This window comes from Adiantum capillus-veneris, chromosome 20 (genome assembly GCF_014529385.1).
Source record: "Adiantum capillus-veneris isolate H3 chromosome 20, ASM1452938v2, whole genome shotgun sequence".
In the NCBI taxonomy this organism is placed as follows: Eukaryota; Viridiplantae; Streptophyta; class Polypodiopsida; order Polypodiales; family Pteridaceae; genus Adiantum; species Adiantum capillus-veneris.
The window spans coordinates 139,008,512-139,031,915 of NC_140950.1; the positions used below are offsets into that span (position 1 = coordinate 139,008,512).

At 45.7% G+C, this 23,404-nt stretch overlaps 1 protein-coding gene across 1 annotated transcript in view; it reads left to right on the plus strand.

The window, feature by feature from the left end:
* Positions 1–23,056, plus strand: part of LOC147433303 (uncharacterized) — a 117,735-nt gene extending 94,679 nt beyond the window's left edge. Inside the window, exons 5-6 of the mRNA XM_086491742.1 lie at positions 22,112–22,225; positions 22,690–23,056. Coding sequence (XP_086347868.1) covers positions 22,112–22,225; positions 22,690–22,841 — 266 coding nt within the window. The 3' untranslated portion in view covers positions 22,842–23,056. The remainder of the gene's footprint in view (positions 1–22,111; positions 22,226–22,689) is intronic.
* Positions 23,057–23,404: the final 348 nt, after the last annotated feature.

The following is a 23,404-nucleotide window of genomic DNA, read 5'->3' on the forward strand; positions in this document are numbered from 1 at the left end:
CTACCCCTCAACTAGAGGAGCTATACACGGCTCTTAGAGCACTCCCCCGTGGTAGCTGTCCAGGTGAGGATGGCTTGACTCCCAGCTTTTTCTTGCAGTACTGGGACTTGCTTGGCTCAAATCTCTGCAATGCTTCAGTTCATCTTGCACACAGGAAAGAGACAGCATGAGTTAGGGCCTGATTTACCTCATTCCCAAGGAGAGTGGCTCCTTGGATGAGATTCGACAGTGGCGCCCCATCACCATCCTCAACTCAGCCTACAAAATTCTTGCCAAGGCTCTGAGTTTGAGGATTCAGCCACTTCTAGAGAACATTATACATGGGACACAGATAGGTTTTGCATAGTAACAGGGGACGCCCTTTTTCGGACTTCCCGTCCCCACTTTTCCGTCCCCACTTACCGTCCCGCTCTCTTTTTTACACTAAAAATCCATTTCAGCCCCATCCCCCGTCCCCCGTTCCCCCGTCCCGGAATGCGTCCCTTGTGACTATGAGGTTTTGTCAAGGAGCGTAGTATCCTTGACAACATCTTTACTTTTTGGGAGGCTTCTGCCCTCGCGCGGCTCCATGGTGAGGATCTGGTGATACTTCTTCTCGATTTTGAGAAGGCCTACGACAGAGTTGACTGGGACTTTTTGGAGGGCACTCTACGCAGGATGGGCTTCTCAGATGCTTGGATCAGAAGTGTGTCAGCTCTGTACAGACGGGCACACAGTCAGGCACTTTTGTCAAGAGGTGGAGGTGATCGTTTCATGCTCACACGTTCGGTCAGGTAGGATTGCCCTCTTGCCCCCTTCCTCTTTCTGTTCTATGCTGAGGCGATGAACAAGTTTTTGGTTTCACAGCAAGTTGGTTTACGTGGCTTAGCGCTCCCTATTCGGGGAGATGAGCTACTGGACGCTGAGTTTGCAGACGACTCAGCCTTGTACTTGGATGTCCAGGAGGCCAACCTTAACAGGTGTGAGCAGGCTCTTGAGACTTTTTGTTGTGCATCAGGCGCACTGATCATTTGGAGAAAGACACTAGCTTTCTTGGTTGGTAGTGCTCCTAGGCTTGATTGGATGCCAGGTGAGGGTTTCAAGTGGATTCCCCCAGGGACTGTAGCTCGGTACTTGGGCTGTTAGGTTGGTTTGGGCTCGTCTCCCGAGCAGCAGATTGCTCCCCTCCTCCTGATGGACAGGAGGAAGTTGTTACATTGGAGCTCTGCACGACTTTCTCTGGCAGGCAGAGTTGTAGTGGCCAACCAGGTGTTGTTGGCTACTATGTGGTACATCACTTCTTGTTGGATCTTTTTGAGTTCTTGTATCAGCCAGGGAGACGGGCTGATCAGGAACTTCCTTTGGTCAGGGCTTGACACTCAGATAGCCTGGGCCAAAGTGGCATGGCAGGTCATCATTCTTTCTTGTTCTCAGGGAGGATTGGGGATCATAGACCCAACACAGCAGAGCAAAGCAGAGCCCTTCTCGGGAAGTTTATCGTCAGAGGACTCCTTCCAAGAGAGGAGCCCTGGAAGGAGTTCTTGCTTCAGCGGCTTAGTGCTAGGGTGCCTCAGGCTGGAGGCCCTTGGCGACCCTCGACCAGATGAATTTTCACAGAGATGCGCAGAGTTGCCTTGAGCAGGAGACTCGAGGACCGCTTCGCTGTGGGTTTGCTTCGATCTTGGGAGCAACTCCGGAGAGGCCTGGAGCAGCGTTAGCCTACTTTCACGGAGGAGCGCCTGAGACAGTCCCTTGTTTGGAACCCCATGGTTAGCACTCAGAGAGGCCACTTGGTTGGTAGTCGGCCTCATGTTTCCCGGGGTCCCATGGCAGAGGGTCCAACACGCACTTTAGGTGACTGGCTGCAGTTTTCAGGCTTGTCAAAGGAGCTTTAGGGCATTCAGCTACATGGCATTCAGCTACAGGGCATGAGAGGGGTACAGAGCATGTGTCAGGACATCTCAGAGGCAATACTGGCTGAGTGGCTCACACCTCTAGAGTCAGCAACGCCCAGATGGATGGGGGCCTTCACGCGACTGGAGGTTCTCATCTCAGTTCTAGCTTGCTCAGAGACTATACCCTCCCTGTTTTTCGAGCTACAGGGTGAGGGACGCTTACACTGAGTTGCAGTAGAGGCCCCAGAGGTGGCAGAGTGCTGTTTTCAGAGGATCAGAGTGGTGGGCATCTGTGGGAGGACTTGTGTCATCGATCCTGACCCAGCAGCTCTTGAGACTGGCCACTGGAGACTGTGGGCTTGGGAGAGTTGTCCACTAGCACGAGTATAGTGGGATCCTCGAGAGTGGCTTTGGAGGGACCCTTTCTCCTCAGCAAAACATCCAGGTGTTCCTTTCTTTCAGCACACTGTTTGACTAGGACGTCACATACTGGAAGCGCAGAGAGAGGCTCATCTTGCTGCAACACCTCATTGGCAGGAGGAGGGTCTCACAGCTGAGTTCTTGGCAACATTTTGGGAGAGGTTGTGGGACTCCAGACAGCCGAGGCGAGTCACTTTGTTCCAGTGGCTGGTCGCTGGCTGGTCGCACACTGAGCTACAACAGTTGAGAGCTGGCTTGTACATAGTGGTCTCTCAGCCATCTTGTGGAGAGTCGGCGTCAGTTTGAGCCTGGCACTTCAGTTTGAGCTATTCTCCACCAGCAAGATGATAGTGATGCAGAGGGGGTCGACCTACACTCCAGCCTGCTACAGAGCTTACTCCACAGGAGTGGTGCAGTGAGAGAGAGGAGTGTTGGGAGCTCATCAGCGGCCTGACACTCTGGTTCATATGGCGGGCCTGCTGCTTCCGCATCTTCTAGGCTCGCCCTGTACCACCTGCAGAGACTGTTCGGGATCTTTGGCTAGAGCTGATCCATACTCTCAGAGGACAGTTTGAGAGACTCCAGGGCAGCTCCGACCGCATGCAAGAGCACATAGAGGCTTTCCTTCGACTCTGGCGTCTTGGGCCTTTTTTCATCATGGTCCAGGGTGTGCTCAGATGGCACTACCGTCCACCTGTGTGACTTTTCCCTCCTCCCATCTCTTGATTTAGGCTCATTGTACATATGCAGATGCTGTTTTTTCATTGGGAGAGTCTCCCCATCATGATTGTTGTAGCCCTCTCTTGTAGAGGTGGTTGTAGCCCTATGGGCAGTTTCATTAACTAATAGAAGGATCTTTTTCTCGGGAAAAAAAAATTTATGTCAGGAGCATCCCCCTTTGCATTGAGCGCCTTTGTGTACCCTTGGGTCCCAGCTTTAGCAGCTAGATTCTACAGTTTTTTCCAATTAGACAAATTTTTCAAGCTCAATAATTAAACAATGTCATCAATAAAACCTGTCGGAGCAATTCAGTTTACAAAGGTCGGCAGGCAAAGTTGCCTTCTGCCTCTCCTCGTGTTTGGAATTACGGCTTGTAGAGGGCCGTAATCACCTTGTTGAGAAAAATGCACAAGGGCCTCATTCATCCGTGACTCTCCCAAGAGCTGCCTAGGAGACGTGTTTAGCCCAATTTATGAATGATACCAATGTTCTGTTAGCAACTGTAAGAGGTTGGACAGCCAAGCGAGAAAATGAATAGCAACAAATGAACAGAAATTGCAACATCTGAACTTGGAGAGAGAGAGAGAGAGAGAGAGAGAGAGAGAGAGAGAGTCAACACGAAGCGGCGGAGTTCCACTTCCAGATGCATTGGCCCCAAAGATTGGCGCCCATTTTGGTATTTCTTTCTTCATTGCTTGTTCACAAAGACACAACAGAGAGAGAGAGAGAGAGAGAGAGAGAGAGAGAGAGAGAGAGAGAGAGAGAGAGAGAGAGAGAGAGAGAGAGAGAGAGTCAACACGAAGCGGCGGAGTTCCACTTCCAGATGCATTGGCCCCAAAGATTGGCACCCATTTTGGTATTTCTTTCTTCATTGCTTGTTCACAAAGACACAACAGATTGCACACATCTAGCACTTGTACAAAGATACCAATTAGTGAACAGTCGCATCACATTTTGAGATCTTAGATACGAATCATGATCATTGTAATTGATTTAGGAATCACATCCAGACCGCACTGATCTGTTCACGGATCTTCTAAATTTTGTAGCAACAGCTCCTTCTAGGCTTCTCCCCTGGAAGAAGTCCTCTGACCACAAGCTTCCCAAGGAGGGCTCTACTCTTTCGTGCCCAGTCAATGATCCCCAACCCTCGATGAGAGCAAGGCAAGGTGATGACCTACCAAGAGACCTTGGCCTGAGCCAATTGTGTGTCTCGCCCTGACCACAAGAAGTTCCCGATTAGCTTCTTCAACTGGCCGTTGCAAGATCGCGAGAAAATCCAGCAAGACGTGATGTAAATCCAGCAAGACGTGATGTACCACATAGTGGCCAATACCTGGTTGGCCACCATAACCCTACCGGCAAGAGAAAGCCGTGCTCAGCTCCAATGGAGCACTTTTCTCATGATTGAAGGGAGGAGAGGAGCAGTTTGCTACACTGGTGACAGATCCAAACCAACCAAACAGCCCAAAGTAGCATATTGGTGTCCCTAGAGGGATCCATTGAAAGCCCTCTCTAGGCGACCAATTGGGCATGGAAGCACTACCAACCTAGAAAGCCATTGTCTTTCGTCAATTGATCGATGCTCCCGACGCACAAGAGAACACCTCAAGAGACTGCTCACACCTGTGCAAGTTGGCCTCCCAGACATCCAAACACATGCCTGCGTCATCAACAAACTCATCGTTCAAACTCCCGCGAATAGGCAGCTGTACTCCACGTAAACCAACCTCTTGTGTGGTCAAAAACGTGCTCATCGCCTCAACATAGAAGAGAAACAAGAAGGGGGCAGCCCCGTCAAACCGATTGTGTGAGCATGAAGCGTTTCCTTTACGCCCTGCCAACAACACTTGACTGTGCGCACACCTGTAAAGAGCTGACACTTCCCTAATCCATGCATCTTCAAAATCCCATCCGTCGCATAGTGCCCTCAACGAAGCCCTTGTCAACTCTGTCTTACCCTTCTCAAAATCGAGGAGTACCACAAGATCCTCTCCTTGGAGACGTGCGAGGGCAATCGCCTCCCAGAAGGTAAAGATGTTGTCAAGGATTGTGCGCTCCTTGACAAAGCCCCTCTGTGTCTCATGTATAATGCTTTGAAGTAGCGGCAGAATTCTCAAACTCAGAGCCTTCGCTAAGATTTTGTAGGCTGAGTTGAGAATGGTTATGTGTCACCATTGTCGTATCTCGTTCAGGGAGCCTGCCTCCTTGGGGATAAGATAGATCCATCTCTCACTCATGTTGTTTGGCAATTCCCTAGTGTGCAGAATGTGCTGGTAAGCACTACAAATGTCTCGACAAAGCAACTCCTAATACTCCAAGGAGAAGCTGGGTGTTAGGTGCAGCGGAATGAATGTTTGAACTTTGCTCAAGATGAGTGCTCCGAACTGTGCTCAAGGTTCCTTTTGTTCTTATGGAAGGGAGAGCCTTCCGTTCTTAATGAGAGAGTGCAATGGACATAAACAAAGTGAATGGACACTGTGCGTGAAAGTGTATGAGACTGAGAGATAGAGAAGAGAATACGACACCAGAGACGTAAAACCCTCTTCCGAAGGCCCCACCCTCTATGGCGAGAGTGTTCTACTTATGATTGCACAAATCTCTACAATGCTTGGACTTGCCGACGATGTCGACGACGACAAGACGGGCTGAAATCTGAAAATGCTAAGGGCTGAAATCTGCAAATCCTTATCTTCTGAATTCTGACTCTATGTTGGTGACGATGTCGATGACGACGATGCGACGACGACGCGCTGAAAACGCAGATGCTGAAATCTGCGTTTTCCGGGCTGAAATTGTAAACCTTGCGGAAACTGATCGTGCGGCGAGGATCTGTTGCAAGAAGGTTAGATCTGCAAGGTTCGTGACTTGATCTTCGGTGTCTAAAGGACGAAAACTGAAAACGCTGGTCCTATGGCTGATTCTGTCGCGATGATCTGCAAAACGCTGAGTTGTCCTGCAGATGCAAAAACGCTAGGGCTGAATTTTGCTTCGCTGCTGCTGGTTGTCCTCCAAATGCAAAACGCTAGGCTGATCTGATGTTCTATTGTCGCCGGAATCTGCAAGTGCAAAAACGCTGGCTGATTTGGTCCAAAACGCTAGGTTGTTGCTGTGGAGAAAAAACGCTAGGCCTCTTGGATTCTGCTAAGAAGTTGCCTGTTGAGGCGAGGTGCTCTTGCTGCCTCTTCTGCCAGAAAGTGCTAGCGCTAGGTTTTTATTTATACAAACTTAGCACAATTGCCCTACCTACTTTCCAACAAAAGTCACTTAAAAATATTAAGTGAAAAATGTCAAAAATAGGGAAAATAGGTCTGATGTACTGTAAAAATGCTCCTGATGGGATCTGATGGTCATGCTATGTGCAATCAAAGGATATGCATCTAATCTAAGTGTTTGGACATGCACGGTCTGCGAACAGACTCACAAAAGTGCCAGATCACTTCCTATTCTAGACTGACTTGACTGAACTGAACCCTGATCATGCTGTAGCTTGTCCACGGACACATGGGGTTGGATGTGTCACGTGACAGTGGGAGTCAAACCATCCTCCCTTGGGCAGCTACCCCAAGGTAGTGCCCTGAGGGCCTCCTGTGGCTCCTTTGGTTGGAGAGGGCTCTCAAGCCTCTGACGCATCTCCTCAGTGACTAAACAAGGCATCTGTGTCCACATCTGCTGTTTGCATGCATCTCGATGCTCTGACTGTGGCTCCGGCTGAAAGCAACTCACAATAAATGTCAGTAGCAATTGGGTGCATATCCTCAGGCTTTGTAGAAACAGACCATCGGGCCTCCTCAACTGGCCAACACTGGTGTGTGCATGGTGAGTACCCGCAATCATAGTCGTAAACACTTGTATTGGTACTATGTCATATCCATCTTGGTAGAGCTGTGTTCTCAACTCTAATGTACTCGTGTTAATGCTTGCAAGTATATGCATCCATTCCTGATGAATGTCCTCATCCTTAGGAAAAGGGGTTGGAACATAATGATTCAGCTTTGCAATTACTTACTCCATCTCTTGGGCAGTGAAGCCTTTTGCTCTCTATCATTTTCCTTAATAGGTAGGAAATTGTCTTTGCCATCATAACCATCGGTGTCTCCTGCTCTAGGAGGATTGGAGGTAGTTGACTCAAAGGCTTCCACTAGCACTCTTCCAACATCCCTATAGTCATGTGTCCTGAGATTTACATGTGTCATGACCCCCTCATGCTTGAGGTATAAGTAATTTTGTTTTCCCAAGAGAGAGATCCTTCCATTTGTTAAGAATATTGCCCAAAGGGCTACAAATGGCCTCTACTATAGAAGGCTAGAGACTCTCCCAATGAAAAGACAAGATTTATACAATGAAAGATAAATCACGAGATGGGAGGGGGGAACAACCACAATGGTGGCCGGAACAATCTTTGTCGGTGAGACAGGTCGAGCCTCGAAAATGTGAAAGCAGCGGGCTCGCCAGATGAACCAAAGTGTTAGGCCTTAAATGAGCTCCCAATACCACTCTCTATCATTGCACCACTCCTGGGGGATGAGATTTGTGTCTCTAATGAATCACTATCATCCTGTTGGGATGGCACGGTTGTTTATGTACAATGTTTTCAAGTACCATGGTATGCCCCAGTCGATTGTTAGTGATTGTGACCCTCGTATGACTAGCCTGTTTTGGAGAGGCTTGTTTGAAAACATGGGCACTACGCTCAAGTTTTCATCCTCATTTCATCCACGAACTGATGGACAGTCAAAAGAGGCTAACTCTACTATCTTAAATCTGTTGAAATGCTATGTGTCAGATAATAAGGGCAAGTGGGAACATATGCTTGAGTATGCGTACAACAATACGGTGCATTCGTCAATAGGCAAGGCACCTTTTGAGATTGTTGAGGGTGGCAAAAAGGTTTCTCACGAATTGGTGGATACGTTACTTTTCACTTGATTTTGCGTGGTTGCAGTTGCTCCTAACACAATCTAAAAGACCTGTTTTGATGACCTAACAAAGTTTTTTTATTTTCTAGTTCTTGCTTCAGATGTGGTGTACAGTGAAGATATTGTTGATGAGCTGCTGTGCACTCTGCAGTCTTTGTGTGGCAGTTCTTCAACAGTAATTTTGGCTACTGAGTTATGCAATGGTATGTGGTTTTGCTACACTCCTTTTCCTCTAGGTATCCTCCTGACTATGGATATTCCCTTTCCGATGCACCCGTCACCCACCTTGTGATGCATCAGGAATACCCATCACTTAGTCCTCTCCTACCGAACTTACGGTATAATCTCCTTCGCGATGCTCTATGTCACCCATCCTATGACACATCAGAGATATCCGTGATAGTCAGATACTACTTCCCGATGCTCCTTGTCACTCATCCGATGTGACACATCAGAAGTATCCGTTCCTGGTGGCCTTACAGATATTCCCGTTCATAGTGCTCCTGTCATTACTCCGAACGACGCACTAGGAATACTCTCTACTCGGATGTCTCCAGTTGGGAAAACCCTCTCACTTAAAATTCCAATAATTCATTCAGAATTATTTTTCTTGGTGTCCCAAGCGAGAAAACCCTCTCACTTATAAATATAACAATTCATATAGAATTATTTCTGTGAGATAAAGCCAATTTAGCAACAATTCCTTCATGTCATCGAGCTCATGATGATAAGGAATTGACATAGTTGAAATTTATGGCTTCCTTGATAACGCATCAGCCACAACTTTCTTCTTGCCTTCACATGCATAATCTGGAAGTGGAACATAGAAAGAATGTTTTCCCATCGCATGTGCTGTTCGGATAACTTTGACTGTGTCAAGAAGTATCGCAAGGTCTGATGGTCTGTTTGGACAACAAATCAGCACCTAAGAGGTAGTGCTTCCAAGTAGAAAGCGCATGAATCACGGCCAAGAGCTCTTTCTCATAGACTTGCATAGTCTTCTGTGGCCCTTGCAAAATTCGGCTTTCATACGCTACTACCCGTCCATCTTGCATTAGCATTGATCCGATGCTACTTCCACATGCGTCACATCGGACCACATATGACTTCCTAAGATTTGGCAAAACAATTACTGGATCTGAAGTCAACTTTTCCTTTAAGAGACTAAAAGCTGAAATCTCTTTTTGGGTCCATCTGAAAGTGACCTCTTTCTTTTGCAAAGCGTGAAGAGGTGATGCTATATAGCTCTACAAAATTCCTGATAAACCTTCTATAGTAGGAACACAATCCCAAGAAGCTTATGACATCGTGCACATTCTTCAAGTCTTGCCATGTCTTAATAGCTTCAACCTTTGCGGGATCCATTTTGACACCATCCTTTGAGACTATGTGGCCAAGAAAGTGGATCTCTTCCAAGAAGAATTCACTTTTCTTAGGATTGACAAGTAACATGTGACTGCGCAGCTCTTCGAACAGAATGGTCAAGTGACGCCTATGCTCCTCTTCATTCTTCGAATAGACTATATGTCATCGAAGAATGTCCCAACAAACTGTTGATGCGAGCGGAAAATCCGGTCCATCATCTTGTTGAACGTGACAGGAGCATTTGTTAGACCATACGACATCACTAGGAACTCATAAAGACCAAATGTCTTTCGAAACGTACTCTTGTGCACATCCTCTGGCCTCATACGAATCTATGGTACCCACTCTTAAGGTCTGTCCTACTGAAAATTGCAGCACCCTCTAAACGATCAAGAATATCATCAATCCTTGGAATAGAAAACCTATTCTTGATGGTATTCTTATTCAACGCACGGTAATCAATACACATGCACCATGAGCCATCCTTTTTCTGTACTAGGAGCACTGGGGAGCAAAAGGAAGTAGGTTGAATCAGCCCCTTCTCTAATAACTCCTCAACCTGGCCCATAATCTCTTTCTGCTGCGTGGCTCTAACCTTGTAGGGAGGTCTATTTGGTGGCCTACACCCTGGCACCAAATCTATCCGATGGTCCTCAGGTCTCTCTGGCGGCAATTGCGACGGTAATGAATCAGAAAAACAGTCAATAAACTCTTGCAAAAATGCTGATCTTTCTTTATCTAAGATAGATAAATTTGATTGACAATTATTTGAGACATCACGTGCAAAAATCAAGTACACAGAAAGATGATTCTTTATTACAGAAGTGATAGCGGAAGCAGATACAATAGGGACAGACTCCCCTTTCAGCTTTACATCCAAAACATGAGTTTTGCCTCTATGCTGAAGGGTGATCGTCTTGCTGAAGGCATCCAGCACGCCATGTACTCTGAACATCCACGGAATTCCAAGCCGCGCATCGCACTCTTCCAATGGCATGATATAAAATTCTTCTGTGTCTACATATGAATGAATATGCAGACGCAGCTTTCCAATAATGCGAGTAACACACTCTGAGTGGCCAGGACATGCCAACCCTGCCTCTGCCGTGTACCCCATCTCTTCAGCTCTGATGCCCAGCTTCATAGCTAACTCTGGTAAGATAAAGTTTGCTTTCTCACCTGGATCAAAGAAGATGAGTGCCGTCTGATCTCTAACTTTACCCCAGGTTCTACATAACTCACTGGCATCTGTATTGGGCCTGTCACCCACCATATCTGGCACCAAACCTGCCGTGGGTTTAGGCTTCTTGCCTTTCTGGTCCTCTTTATCATCTGAGTCAGTTGGTCTTTTCCTTTGTGGACAATTGGTAGCAAAGTGACCAGGCTGCTCGTATATAAAGCATTTGTTTTCAGCCATCAAGACCTTTGTTTCTTTGCCTGCGCTCTAGAAAGTCCTGGCTGAGTCCTTATCCGTGTTGGCCTTTTCTGATCCTTGTGACGCTTCAGGAGCCGTTTTCACAAAGGGCTTCTTCGCTGAATTTGTCTTTTTCTACCCTCCTTTCTCGTTGCTCAGAAACCCATCGTCCTCTCCTTTCAACAAGGCAAGACTAGTGTTAGCAACTTCCAACTTCCAGGAGCTAGGTGAGGGTAGCCACTGTTCTTGGTACAGTAGTCCCGAAGCCCTTTAGGCAGCCCACAACAGTACTCTATCTGCTCTGTCAATGGCACAAATCTATAGGAGGTCATTGAGAGTAACGCTTTACAAAACCTGCGATTGTACTTCAGCAAGATCTTGCAAGTAGCCAAAGTAAGCTGGTGCCAATCTGTCATGACGTTGGCTTCAAATTCATTTGACAGCCAAGCATATGCAAACATTTGCTTGAAGCAGACCAATGTGGCGGGTGCCTGTCCTTGCATTAACAATGTCGTTCACCATGTAAGCGCATTGTCTTTCAAGAAAGTGGTAGCTTTCCTGACCTTAGAGGCCTCTCTAAAATTTTCTCCTACATAAGCTGTATCAAACTGCTGGAAAAAAGTAAGAGCCTTTGCCTTATCCTCGAAAGCGCTGAAAGTGCTAAACTTTACAGCTGCATCACCTTCTTTGTAAGCTTTCGGCTTTTCTAGTGCCCCCAAATTGTCATAAGAAATTGTCTGCAACATGGGCACTGTAGTAGGAATCATCGGCGCGTCTTGGCCATTGACATTTTGCGTCATAGGTGCCATATTTGGCTGCTGTCTAGAAAAACCAGCCATGCCAAAATGACCCTGTGGCACCCCAAACTGGCCCTGGTTGCTCTGAAAGCCTTGTTGCATGCCGATGCTACCATACATGGGGTTTGGCATCATGCCTTGCATACCCCCAAACAATGTTCTTGGGATGTACGGCTGACTTCCAGACGCATAACCAGACATACTTTGGACCACAGATCCACCCCTAAAATACCCAGGATGTACCGTGGGTGGTGGAAAAACTGGATGCATTGCCTGGTAACCAGCTCCTTGTCCATTCAAGACGGCATGCGGCTCTGAAAGGTGGCGGGATGAACTGGCATAGCCTGCGAAATAGGCATTCTAGCCACCTGTTCAAGGACGGGAGGAACCTGTTTTGGAGCCCCCGACTCCGCAACATGCGAGTGTTCCCTATCCTGCTGAGACACATGAAGTACTTGGGCTTGAGCCTCAACAAGCTCTGTTCGCAGTGTAGGTTGCCTATTTTGCTGTAGCACTGGTGGTGCTTGCAAGAACACCATAAACCTTGGGTTTTGCACCAGTTGCGAAAACACATTTACCGCGGCAACTAACTGAGTCCTGAACGCATCATCCTCAAGTTGTCCAGTCATAAAGCCCTGTATTGGAAGGACATTCACATCAACAGGAGGTACAGGAGGGCGTGGCCGTGAGCTCTCGCCAATCTTGAACACCATAGGAACTTCCTGTCTGTCCTTCGAAGAGGAACCCTCTTCCATAATGCCCTTCCCTTTGTCGGCCATAGTGTAATCCCGCGTTCCTGTACTCTGTGTCTTTACAATCGAGGTTCACTTCTTGAGGAAAAAATGATTTTGTCCCGGCAACGGAACCTTGAAACCGGCCCGTAGGGCGGTAGATGTAGGCTTTCACCCAAAATTCTTTACTTTCACACACAGAGAGAACTTTGCAAAGGTAACTTGCGAGACGGGAATTAACTGTCACAAAGTTATGACGTGGCTACCGACAGCAAAAACCCTAATTTCTGCCAAAAACCCTAATTCCTGCAAACCCTAATTCCTGCAAACCCTAATTTTTGCCAAAAACCCTAATCTGCAGAAACCCTAATTTCTGGCTGAAACCCTAAAAGTGGCTGAAACCCCAAAATTGGCGGCTGCAAATGCCACGTGGCCAGTGTACGGATTTCCGAAAAACACGGAGCTGAAAAGCAGCCCTATGGGCGACGCAATTTGGCCAAGAGAGAGAGAGAGAAGAGTTAACTGCTTTATTTTTACTTTCTTGAGAGAGAGGGAAATTTTTCTTTTATTTTTGAAAGCTTTTGGGGCTCTGCTTTTGGGCATCCCTTGTAAACAAATAAATAAGTGGTTTAGGGCTCACTCTGCAGAGCATCTGGACGTAGAGTTTGAGAGGGAAACCCTAACCGCTCTCTTGTACTTTGACAGTGATTAATACTTAAAGAAATACCGAAAAGGGTGCTAGTCTTTGGGGCCAATATCTCTAGGCACGTAACTCCGTCAGGCCAGTGCAAAATCTATTGTGATCTGTGAATTGTTTTGAAGTGGTTATTTGGTGCTGTGGTGATTGATTCTTGACTTGGAGTGTCCAAGTCTATTACAGTGGTATCAGAGCACGGCCGATTTTTCTTCTATGAGAAACCTGATCCCCAATTTGTTTTTTTCCGCGGCACCTATGGCTTCACGCAAGGATCAGTCGACTCCCTCTGCATCTGGAAATGCGGGCAGGGATCACAACGAAGATTCCGGCAGAGAGTATGGCCCGCCTCGGCCTACTCAAGCGGAGCAACAAGAGATAGAGCCTCATCAATTGATCGGCGATGCAAGAAAGATGATGCTCAGTTTTGCGAAGGACCCCAAATTGGCAAAATATATGAGCGAGACTGCTTTTCAAGAAGTGCACTAGCAGTGGCAGAAAACCACAACAGCACCCCCGAAACATGCTCTCAAGAAACCTCCTCGTCCGAAGACATATTCAGAGAAGGAATTAGAAGAGGTGGTTGATGCACGGACTGCTCAGCTTTTTGACGCGCAAAAGAAAGCCAAAAAGCAGAAGAAAGGCACTGACTTCCCGGGTTATTTGGGTTGTCAGTCGACATTTGATAACGCAAAGAAACAGAAGAAGCGTGTTCGATTTGAAAGAGTACCCAGTTCTTCTTCTTCTTCTTCTTCTAACAGTTCTTCTAGCTCTTCAGATTCGAGCGAAGAAGACAGAAAAGGCAAAAAGCGAAGCAAGAAACAACGCTTCGGAAAGGGCAAGAAAAAGGCAAAGAAGGCTAAATCTCGCCCAGAGACTGACAGTTCTATTGAGGGCTCGTCTACAGACAGCTCAGATTCCGATGATGGAAACTTTTATGCGAACAAGAAGAATTTTTATAAAGCCAACCAATACGACTTTCTGGAAGGTAAAAGGAAGAAAGTCTGAGATTTAAGGAAGGTGGACACTCGATCAAATTTGATAATTTTTCAGGATACTCAGATGCTTCGAAGGTTGTCTTTTATATAGCAATTTGACATCGCTTTCGCGGGAGGATGCTACTTAGAGCACTCCGAGATTCGGAGAGCTGCCTCTTACTCTAAGGGGAATGCTCGTACTTGGTGGTCTACGCTTCTTTTAAACAAGATTGCGCCAGTTAAATGACTGAAATTTATGAAGCTTTTTATTTCTTCTTGGTTGACGCAAGAGTATGAATGAGATATACGAGCTGCTTGGAACCATCTTCGGATGACCAAGAAAGATACAATAAATGCTTACTGTGAGAGATTCTGGAGCTCTTTTCTACCCGCCTCTTCATTCAAGAAGATCTCGTTCAGAGAACACATTGAGCGGTTCACCTTGGGTCTACCTACAGAGATTCGAGATCACTGCTTGGAGCAGAAGTCAGCTTCTATTCAGGAGTTGATGAGTCATGGATGAAAGTAGAAAGAAAAAGAGCAACCCAGAGAAAAAGGATGCACGACCCAAGCTTACTCCTCAGGAGCGAGCTCGATTCGTCAAGGAGGAGAAGTGCTTTGGATGCGGGGAACATGGGCATATCTCCGTGAAGTGCTCTAAAAAGGCACAGAAAGAACAAAATGATAAGGACGACGATAGGCCTGAGAGTTTGAGAGTAGTTGAGGAACGTGGACGAAAAGGCAAGATGAAAATAGGACTGGTTCCAGATTGTGTGGGTACCGATCCCGACACCATGAACCAGAGTACAGAACTTTGCCGAGCTTGGGTAAAGTGAAAGATCAAGAGGCCCTGATCTTCTTTGGTGGAGGAGCCAAGGGAAACTTCATTTCACCGGAATCGGGGGCGCGGCTCGAGATTACTCCCGATCGGATGGGACCACTTGCAGAGGTAGTTCTAGCTGCACCCGGCAGGGACGTAGCCATTACACCTGTCATTGGCAAACTTCGGTTGCATTGTCAGGGGTATTTGGGGCATGTGGACTTCTTTATAATGCCTTTGGATGGTTGTGATGTTCTCTTAGGGATTCCTTGGTATCACAAGAACAATGCCGTGGTCGATTATCGGGCGAGAAAAGCGACTTTGACTACAGAGAAGGGTAGAACCATTGTACTTGATATTAAACTGAAGGGCAAGTCTGTCCCTATTGTATCGGCTTTGGCCATTTCAAAATTAATGAAATTCAGTCTGTTTGTTTACTCGATCTTTATGAAAGAATTGAGCGATAAGGATAGGACAAATATGTCTAAACTTGATAAAGAACGCCAAGATTTTTTCCACTCTCATGCCGATTGCTTCTCAGAGGGCCTACCAGGCGAGTTACCACTTGCTCGTCGTGAAGATCATACCATTGATCTGATACCTGGAAGCACATCACCAAACCGGCCACCTTACCGTGTGAGCCGAGCACAGAATGAAGAGATTATGAACCAAGTGAAAGACCTCTTAGAAAAGGGTCTTGTTCAGCCTAGTACTTAAGTGTATTGCTCTCCAGTGTTGTTGGTTTTGAAAAAAGACGGATCTTGGAGAATGTGCATCGATTATAGAGCTCTCAACAAAATCACCATCAAGAACAGATTTCCGATTCCTAGGATCGATGATATACTCGACAGGTTACAGGGATCCTCGTGCTTTAGCAGGATTGACCTAAGAGTGGATATCATCAGATCCGAACCGCGCCGGGAGATGTCTACAAGCAGCCTTTTGGACTACTTTTGGGTTATTTGAGTTTTTGGTGATGCCTTTTGGCTTAACCAATGCTCCTGCGACATTTAACCGGACGATGGACAGGATTTTTCCAGAGTACAGGCTATTTGTTGGCACTTTCTTTGACGACATCATTGTTTTCTCCAAGAATGAGGAATGAGGCAGAACATAGAGATCATCTGCTTCAGGTCTTTCAGGCATTACGAGATCACAAGTTAGTGATTAATGCAAAGAAAAGTGAATTTTTCCTACCAGAGATACACTTTTTGGGACACATTGTCTTAGTAGCAGGAGTGCAAATGGATCCGGCCAAGATAGAGACTATATATGATTGTCTTGATTTGAAGAATGTCCATGAAGTTCGAAGCTTCTTGGGACTTTGTTCGTACTATAGGCGGTTCATAAGAAAGTTTGCAGAGATTGCTTCTCCTTTGCATATCTTGACACAGGAAGGAGTCCCTTTCTCGTGGGGATCCACAAAGGTGACTGTCTTTCAAACATTGAAAGAGAAATTGACTACAGGACCAGTTTTGACTTTGTCGGACTTGCATAAGTCATTTGAAGTATATTGTGATGCTTGTGGTTGTAGTCTGGGTGTGGTCTTAAAGCATGAAGGCGATGTCATTGCTTACGAGAGCCGATTGTTCTCTAGGCCGGAGATGACAGCACAGATTTATGAGAAAGAGCTTTTGGCGGTTATCCATGGTCTTTCTCAGTTGCGGCATTACGTACTCGGAGCGGATTTTACTGTCTTTACAGACCATCAGGGTTTGCGCTACTTCTTGTCACAGAAACAGCTTTCGAAAAAGCAGATGCGGTGGGCGAACATCTTGTCACAGTTTCACTTCCAGATTGTCCATGTGCAGGGATAGAAGAATGTGGTGGCAGATGCTTTGTTTCGGAAGCCGTTGGTTCTGGCTATTTCCACGATACATCATAGGAGCTTCGAGGATATGGTCGACTAGTATGCCACAGATACAGATTTTGTAGATATTTTCACACGGATGCAGGATGGGGAGATAGTAGCAGGATACTCCATTCGGGAAGGCTACTTGATGAGAAAAACCATGTTGTGCGTTACACAGTCGTTGAGGAAAAGGTTATGACTGAATGCCACTGTCCACCTTTTACGGGTCACCGCGGCATTGCTACCACCATGATAAGGGTAGAGAGATACTTCTTTTGGCTGAGACTCAAAAAGGATGTGAAAGAGTTTGTGCGCAATTGCTTAGTATGCCAGAAGGTCAAGTTTGACAGGCATAAGGCACAGGGATTGTTACAGCCTTTACCCATACCCACTTGCCCCAGGGAAAGTATTGCAATGGATTTCATTTTTGATCTCTTGAGAATACAGAGTGGTCACGATGGTATCTGGACTGACAGATTTAGCAAACATGCTCATTTCATTCCAGTGAAGAAAACAGTCAAGCTGGATCACTCAACGAGACTGTTTGTGGCCCAGATCTTGAGATTACATGCCATGCCTGAGACGATTGTCTCCGATAGAGATCCCAGATTTACGAGTTTGTTTTGGAAAGGCAATTTGGGAGAACATTGGCACGCGGTTGCAGTTCTCGTCATTGTTCCACCCACAGATTGATGGGCAATCTGAGATTGCAAATTCAGTGGTTCTAGATTTATTGAAGTCTTTTATCTCAGCTCAGAAGACTCAATGGGAAAAGTACTTACCTTTGGTGGAATTTTCCTACAATAACACGATATACTCTTCGACAGGGAAGGCACCATTTGAGATTGTTGAAGGTGTTGCGGAGGTTCCACCCTTCCTAAGCACGAAAGATAAGATCTTTGAAGCGGATGAATATACGCGAGATTGGATACGGCTTTTGCCAAGGTTCGCGAGACTTTGCAGAAGTCTCAAGAACGACAGAAAAAGGCAGTGGATCGCCATCGTCGCGACTTAAAATTGAAGGAGGATTGATTGGGTGCTCTTACGTTTTGAGAAGGCATGTCTAAGAAAGAAAAAGGGAAAGGAGAGGCTTTTTCCAAAGCTTAGTATGCGATACTACGAACCTTTCCAGATCACTGAAAAGATAAATGATGTCTCCTTCCGACTGAAACTGCCAGATACTTGGAGGATTCACGATGCATTTCATGTGAGTCTCTTGAAATCTTTTAAGGGTGATGTGCCTGATGATGGGGAGCCTGGTGAGCAACCCGAAGTGGAAGAAAACGAGGAGATCCTTGTTCCTGAACAGATTTTGGCACATAAGGATACGAAGAATAAAGGTAAAGTCCGAAGGCGGTTCTTGTTTAAGTTCAAGAACTATCCTGCATTAGATGCGAAGTGGATGGAGGAGGAGGACCTGGCAGATACTCCTTAGATTGTGAAACTTTACCTCGAGGCTTTTGGTTTAGCATAGTCTACTCCAAATGGAACCAAGAATTCAGCTTGGGCGGAGATCTGGTGCAGTGGGATGCACAAGAGGGGAGTCACTCCGCTCCTTTGTCAACAGATGCCTTGATTTGGATACTAGAGTCAGTGATGTCTCTTTGAGCTTCAGAGATACTGAAAGTTGACAGTATTCTGTTGTATGACTTTAATGAAATGGAATTCCTGATTATGATACTGATTTGTTCTTGACTTCTTTTAAGTGTAGGAACTTATAGACAAAATGACTGCAACATTTTGATCTGATTGATCTCGAATAGACATTGGTTGCAATAGGGGTTAGTCAATTGGACATCGATGAGGTGCCGATTGGATCTAGATGTGATTGCTAGCTACATTGCCGATAAATCATGGTCTAAGATCCGAACTGTAGCATTTTGATCTGATTGATCTCGAATAGACACGGTTGCAATAGGGGTTAGTCAATCGGACATCGATGAGGTGCCGATTGGATCTGGATGCGATTGCTAGCTACATTGCCGATAAATCATGGTCTAAGATTCGAATGAATGTTGAATGTCATGTGATGTCCTGTGATGTCTAGTGATATCCTGTGATGTCGTGTGATGTAATTGTCGATTTGGTACATGTGCTAGATGTGTGTTCCTAGTACGTAGGTACTAACAATCAGTGTCTGCTAAGACGGTTTATGGCTTCTGTCGGTTTTGCAGGCGGAATCGCGGGCGATTACAATGCTTTGAAGAGGGGGGTATGTCACAAAGTGATGACGTGGCTATCGGCAGCAGAAACCTTAATTTCTACCAAAAACCCTAATTTCTGTCAGAAACTCTAATCTGCAAAAACCCTAATTTCTGGCTGAAACCCTAAAATTGGCGGTTGCAAATGCCACGTGGCTAGCGTACGGATTTCCGAAAAATGCGGAGCTGAAAAGCAGCCCTATGGGCGACGCAATTTGGCCGAGAGAGAGAGAGAGAGAGAGAGAGAGAGAGAGAGAGAGAGAGAGAGAGAGAGAGAAGAAGAATTAACTGCTTTATTTTTATTCTCTTGAGAGAGAAATTTTGCTTTTATTTTTGAAAGCTTTTGGGGCTCTGCTTTTGGGCATGCCTTGTAAACAAATAAACAAATAAATAAGTGATTTAGGGCTCACTCTGCAGAGCATCTGGACGCAGAGTCTGAGAGTGAAACCATAACCGCTCTCTTGTACTTTGAGAGTGATTAATACATAAAGAATACCGAAAGGGGCGGTAGTCTTTGGGGCCAATATCTCTAGGCACGGAACTCCGCCGGGCCAGTGCAAAATCTATTGTGATCTGTGAATTGTTTTGAAGTGGTTATTTGGTGCTGTGGTGATTGATTCTTGACTTGGAGTGTCCAAGTCTGTTACATTAACACTTAAGCACACACACGGCTTGGAAGCTAGAGCGTTACCAAGCAGACGCCGACACTTGTTGGCCCCAAAGATTGACGCCCCTTTCGGTATTTCTTTATTGTATTCAAAGAGGGAATAAAACCTGTGATTTCCTACGAGCTGTCCCACATAATCGGGGCTGAAATTGACCTGTTTTGGCCCGATTTCGGTAGCATAACTGTACTAGGACGCTTCACAGACAATATCCCCATGCAATAAATGACTTTCCTGACGCATACAGACACTTTGCAAAACCTGGCAAGAATCTGCAGCACGCTGCATTCTCTGTTTTCTGCCCTAAAAATGCGTTGAATTACCTGTAGAGCGTCCCCTCCCATCCCCGGACCTCCTTGAGGTATTAGGAACCGTTTAGGGCGAAAACCCTAAACCTGCAAAAATACACAGCAGGTTGTATTTCCCTGTTTTGGACTCCGATTAGCAACTAGCTAATCTAGTACCTGTGCAAGAGGCTCTTGCCTCAGCAATCGCGCATGAACCCACACAACTATACATAGGTCAAATGAAGAGCCCTCTTGTGGGGCATCACATAACTGTACGGAGGGGGGAGAGAGAGCAGTGATTGCTGTGCAAGGCTTCAGTTCTTGCACTTCACTGTACATAGAGGGTAGGCAAGCACACAGTAGCTTTGGTACCTGCAACAATCTACCATATGGTTGAAAAATGCAGCCCACGTTTTGTTTTAATGCTTCTCTCTTTCTTAAGTTGGAAAATGCCCAAAGATGTGCCAAGTGGCACTTATGCATTAATTCCTCGCTTTGGACCTTTTGGTCTAAAAATATCTCAACCGGTTGCTCAGTTGACTTAGCGGCAGAGTAATGAAATGTTCCTCTTGTCATTCCGGAGCCAATGACGCAAACATATTTCATGGCGCAAAATAGAAGTTCCCTAAATTTTAGGAGATGCTTCCATTGGACTCTTATCCGACCATCTTTCACTACTGGGACCACATCCAAAAATGCAATGTAGCCGAGTTCTTAGGTGATTTTCTCTAGGTGACCCCACCTTGTCACTGTGCCTCTATGGAGTTGGTTTCCTAGCATCCACCTACTTATTAAGTGCGGCGAGGGGACCTAAATGACTTTGAACTGAGCCTAAACATCCTTTTACTATACGAGTTCCAGTGCCGACCAACTTCCCGTCTGCTGGTGAAGCTACCATTCACATTGGCCACAATGTCCGACCATTTGCAAATTCAAAAAAGAGAGTTTCAAAAATCAAACAAAAATCATTGGAAAGAAACCAACAACTAAGTTTAGCAGTTGCCACGTCCTCGTGACACGTCCCACCATAAAGAGCCACGGGTTAGCCCAACTTTTTGTGGAACACTCATACAAATTATATGGTTTGCCCAATGAAATTGTCAATGATCGTGATCCAAAAATTACAGGCAATTTTTGGCAAACGGTCTTCCAGAAATTGGAGACCCTGTGGTCGGTTTCACCAAGACATACTGAAAAGGGCGCTAGTCTTTGAGGCCTACAGGGTGTCTCTGTCTGCTTGGAAGGACTCTAGCTACCAAGCCGTGTGTTCGTTTGAAGTGTTAAGCTCCAATCATAGATTTACTAATGAAGTTCCTTTGTGTCATGAAGTTTAAGTAAAGATCGGGTGAGAGCTAAAGTCTACCCCCTACGGGTTGGTTTCATGGTCCCGTTATCCAGAAAGCCACAAATTTCAGATGTCAATTCCTTATCATCATGAGCTTGATGACATGAGGGAACAGTATGCGATCGATGAAGATTTTGCAAGGTTCTTTGAATAGTTGTTAGAGGGACAACGCCATGAACATTATCTCCTCAAGGATGGTTCTATGATGATGCATGGCAGTCTATTTGTCACTAGACCATTGCGATATAGGGTTATGGTAGAAAGCCATGTCCCACCGTATGCAAGGCATCGTGGTATAGATGTGACAATGAAAGCGGTCTAGAAATTCTTTTATTGGCCTAATTTGAGAAGAGATGTAGATGCCTTTGTGCGAGCATGCGTGAATTTCCAAAAGGTCAAGTTTGAGAGACAAAAGGCACCAGGGTTACAACCACTGTCTATTCCAGATAAGCCATGGGAAAGCATTGATATGGATTTTATCTTTGTTCCAAGAACGCCGACAGGGAATGATGGTATATGGACCCTTATTTGCAAGTTCAACAAGCAGGCCCATTTTATTCCTGCCAGGAAGAAGATAAAATCTGACCAGATGGCACGGTTGTTCATGTACAATGTGTTCAAGTACCATGGTATGCCACAGTCTATTGTTAGTGATCGTGACCCTCGTATGACTAGCCTGTTTTGGAGAGGCTTGTTTGAAAACATGGGCACTACGCTCAAGTTTTCATCCTCATTTCATCCACAAACTGATGGACAGTCAAAAGAGGCTAATTCTACTATCTTAAATCTGCTAAAATGCTATGTGTCAGATAATAAGGGCAAGTGGGAACAGATGCTTGAGTATGCGTACAACAATACGTTGCATTCGTCAATAGACAATGCACCTTTTGAGATTGTTGAGGGTGGCAAAAAGGTTTCTCACGCATTGTGGATACGTTACTTTTCACTTGATTTTGCGTGGTTGTAGTTGCTCGTAACACGATCTAAAAGACCTGTTTTGATGACCTAACAAAGTTTTTTTATTTTCCAGTTCTTGCTTCAGATGTGGTGTACAGTGAAGATATTGTTGATGAGCTGCTGTGCACTCTGCAGTCTTTGTGTGGCAGTTCTTCAACAGTAATTTTGGCTGCTGAGTTACGCAATGGTATGTGGTTTTGGTACAATCCTTTTCCTCTAGGTACATCTCAACAAGGTCAGGTCGGTATGTAGCTTGCTCTTTGTTTGTAGGCGTATTGCTTGCACTTTTCTGTGAACATGAATTTGGGCATGTTGCTTGGCTCCTCTAGGCACAGACATGGGATTGTTAGGATGCCATAGATGGCCTTAGAGGTGTTCAGCCCGGCACACCATGGCTTGGATCATGCTTGGCCAGTTACTGACCAAGTGTGAACAGCCCAGTCCATGACTATTTATGCATGGGACTCCCATGGTTGGATGGCGAGTCTAGTTTAGTGCTCCTTTGTCACATAACTCTCAGAGAGCTCTTCACGAGAAGTCTTATGAGGTTACAATGCCTTCGTTTCACACCCTCATGCACAGGTCTCACAGCCACAAGCATGCGCTTGCGCGCTCGCACAGGAAAATATAACATGTCAGTGGTTTTTGCAGATTCTATATTGGAATATTTTTTGGAGTTGAGCTTGAAGGACTTTCTCGTGTGGAGAGTCCCACAATCTCAGTGGCACTCGGAGTTTAGAAGTCAGCGGGTTGCTATTTACATCATGACTAAGACTCGGTCTCAAAAGAGTGAGGATGGATAGCCTTTGTTACGTTGTTATCAATACACAGGTTATCTTTTGTCGTACGGAGCACAGAGTAAGAAATTGTGTGAGTGCAAGAGAGAAAGAGTGGGGCTTCTTTGATTGCACTTCCTTCTAAACCCTAGACTGGAGTCCATTATATAATTATATAAATACAAGCGGCATTGTCTGTTGTACATAACCATTTTCATTATCCATGGTAAGTAGTTCTTGTTCTTTTGAGTCAAAGTCGGCTATGGCGTCCACCATAAAAAATTAATACTAAAGAATGGATTTAGGGGTTTCTCCTACTTTATGCACGAAAGTGGTTAGTTCAAGGTAGAAATGCAGTTGTGATTTGGGAAACTTAGGCTCAAGAGAGCACACATTCAAGCAATGGAGGGATCACTTCTCTCTACATGCTACACAAGCATGCACATGGTGGCACAGCTCAAGTCTGATCAAGGTGCTTTGTAGCTAAAACGTACAATGTGATAATTATGGAGCGCATTTCTTGAAAAAAGTCTGATGCAATATTTGCTAATTTTATGCAAGTGCACACTAGGAAAGGAACTTACCATATG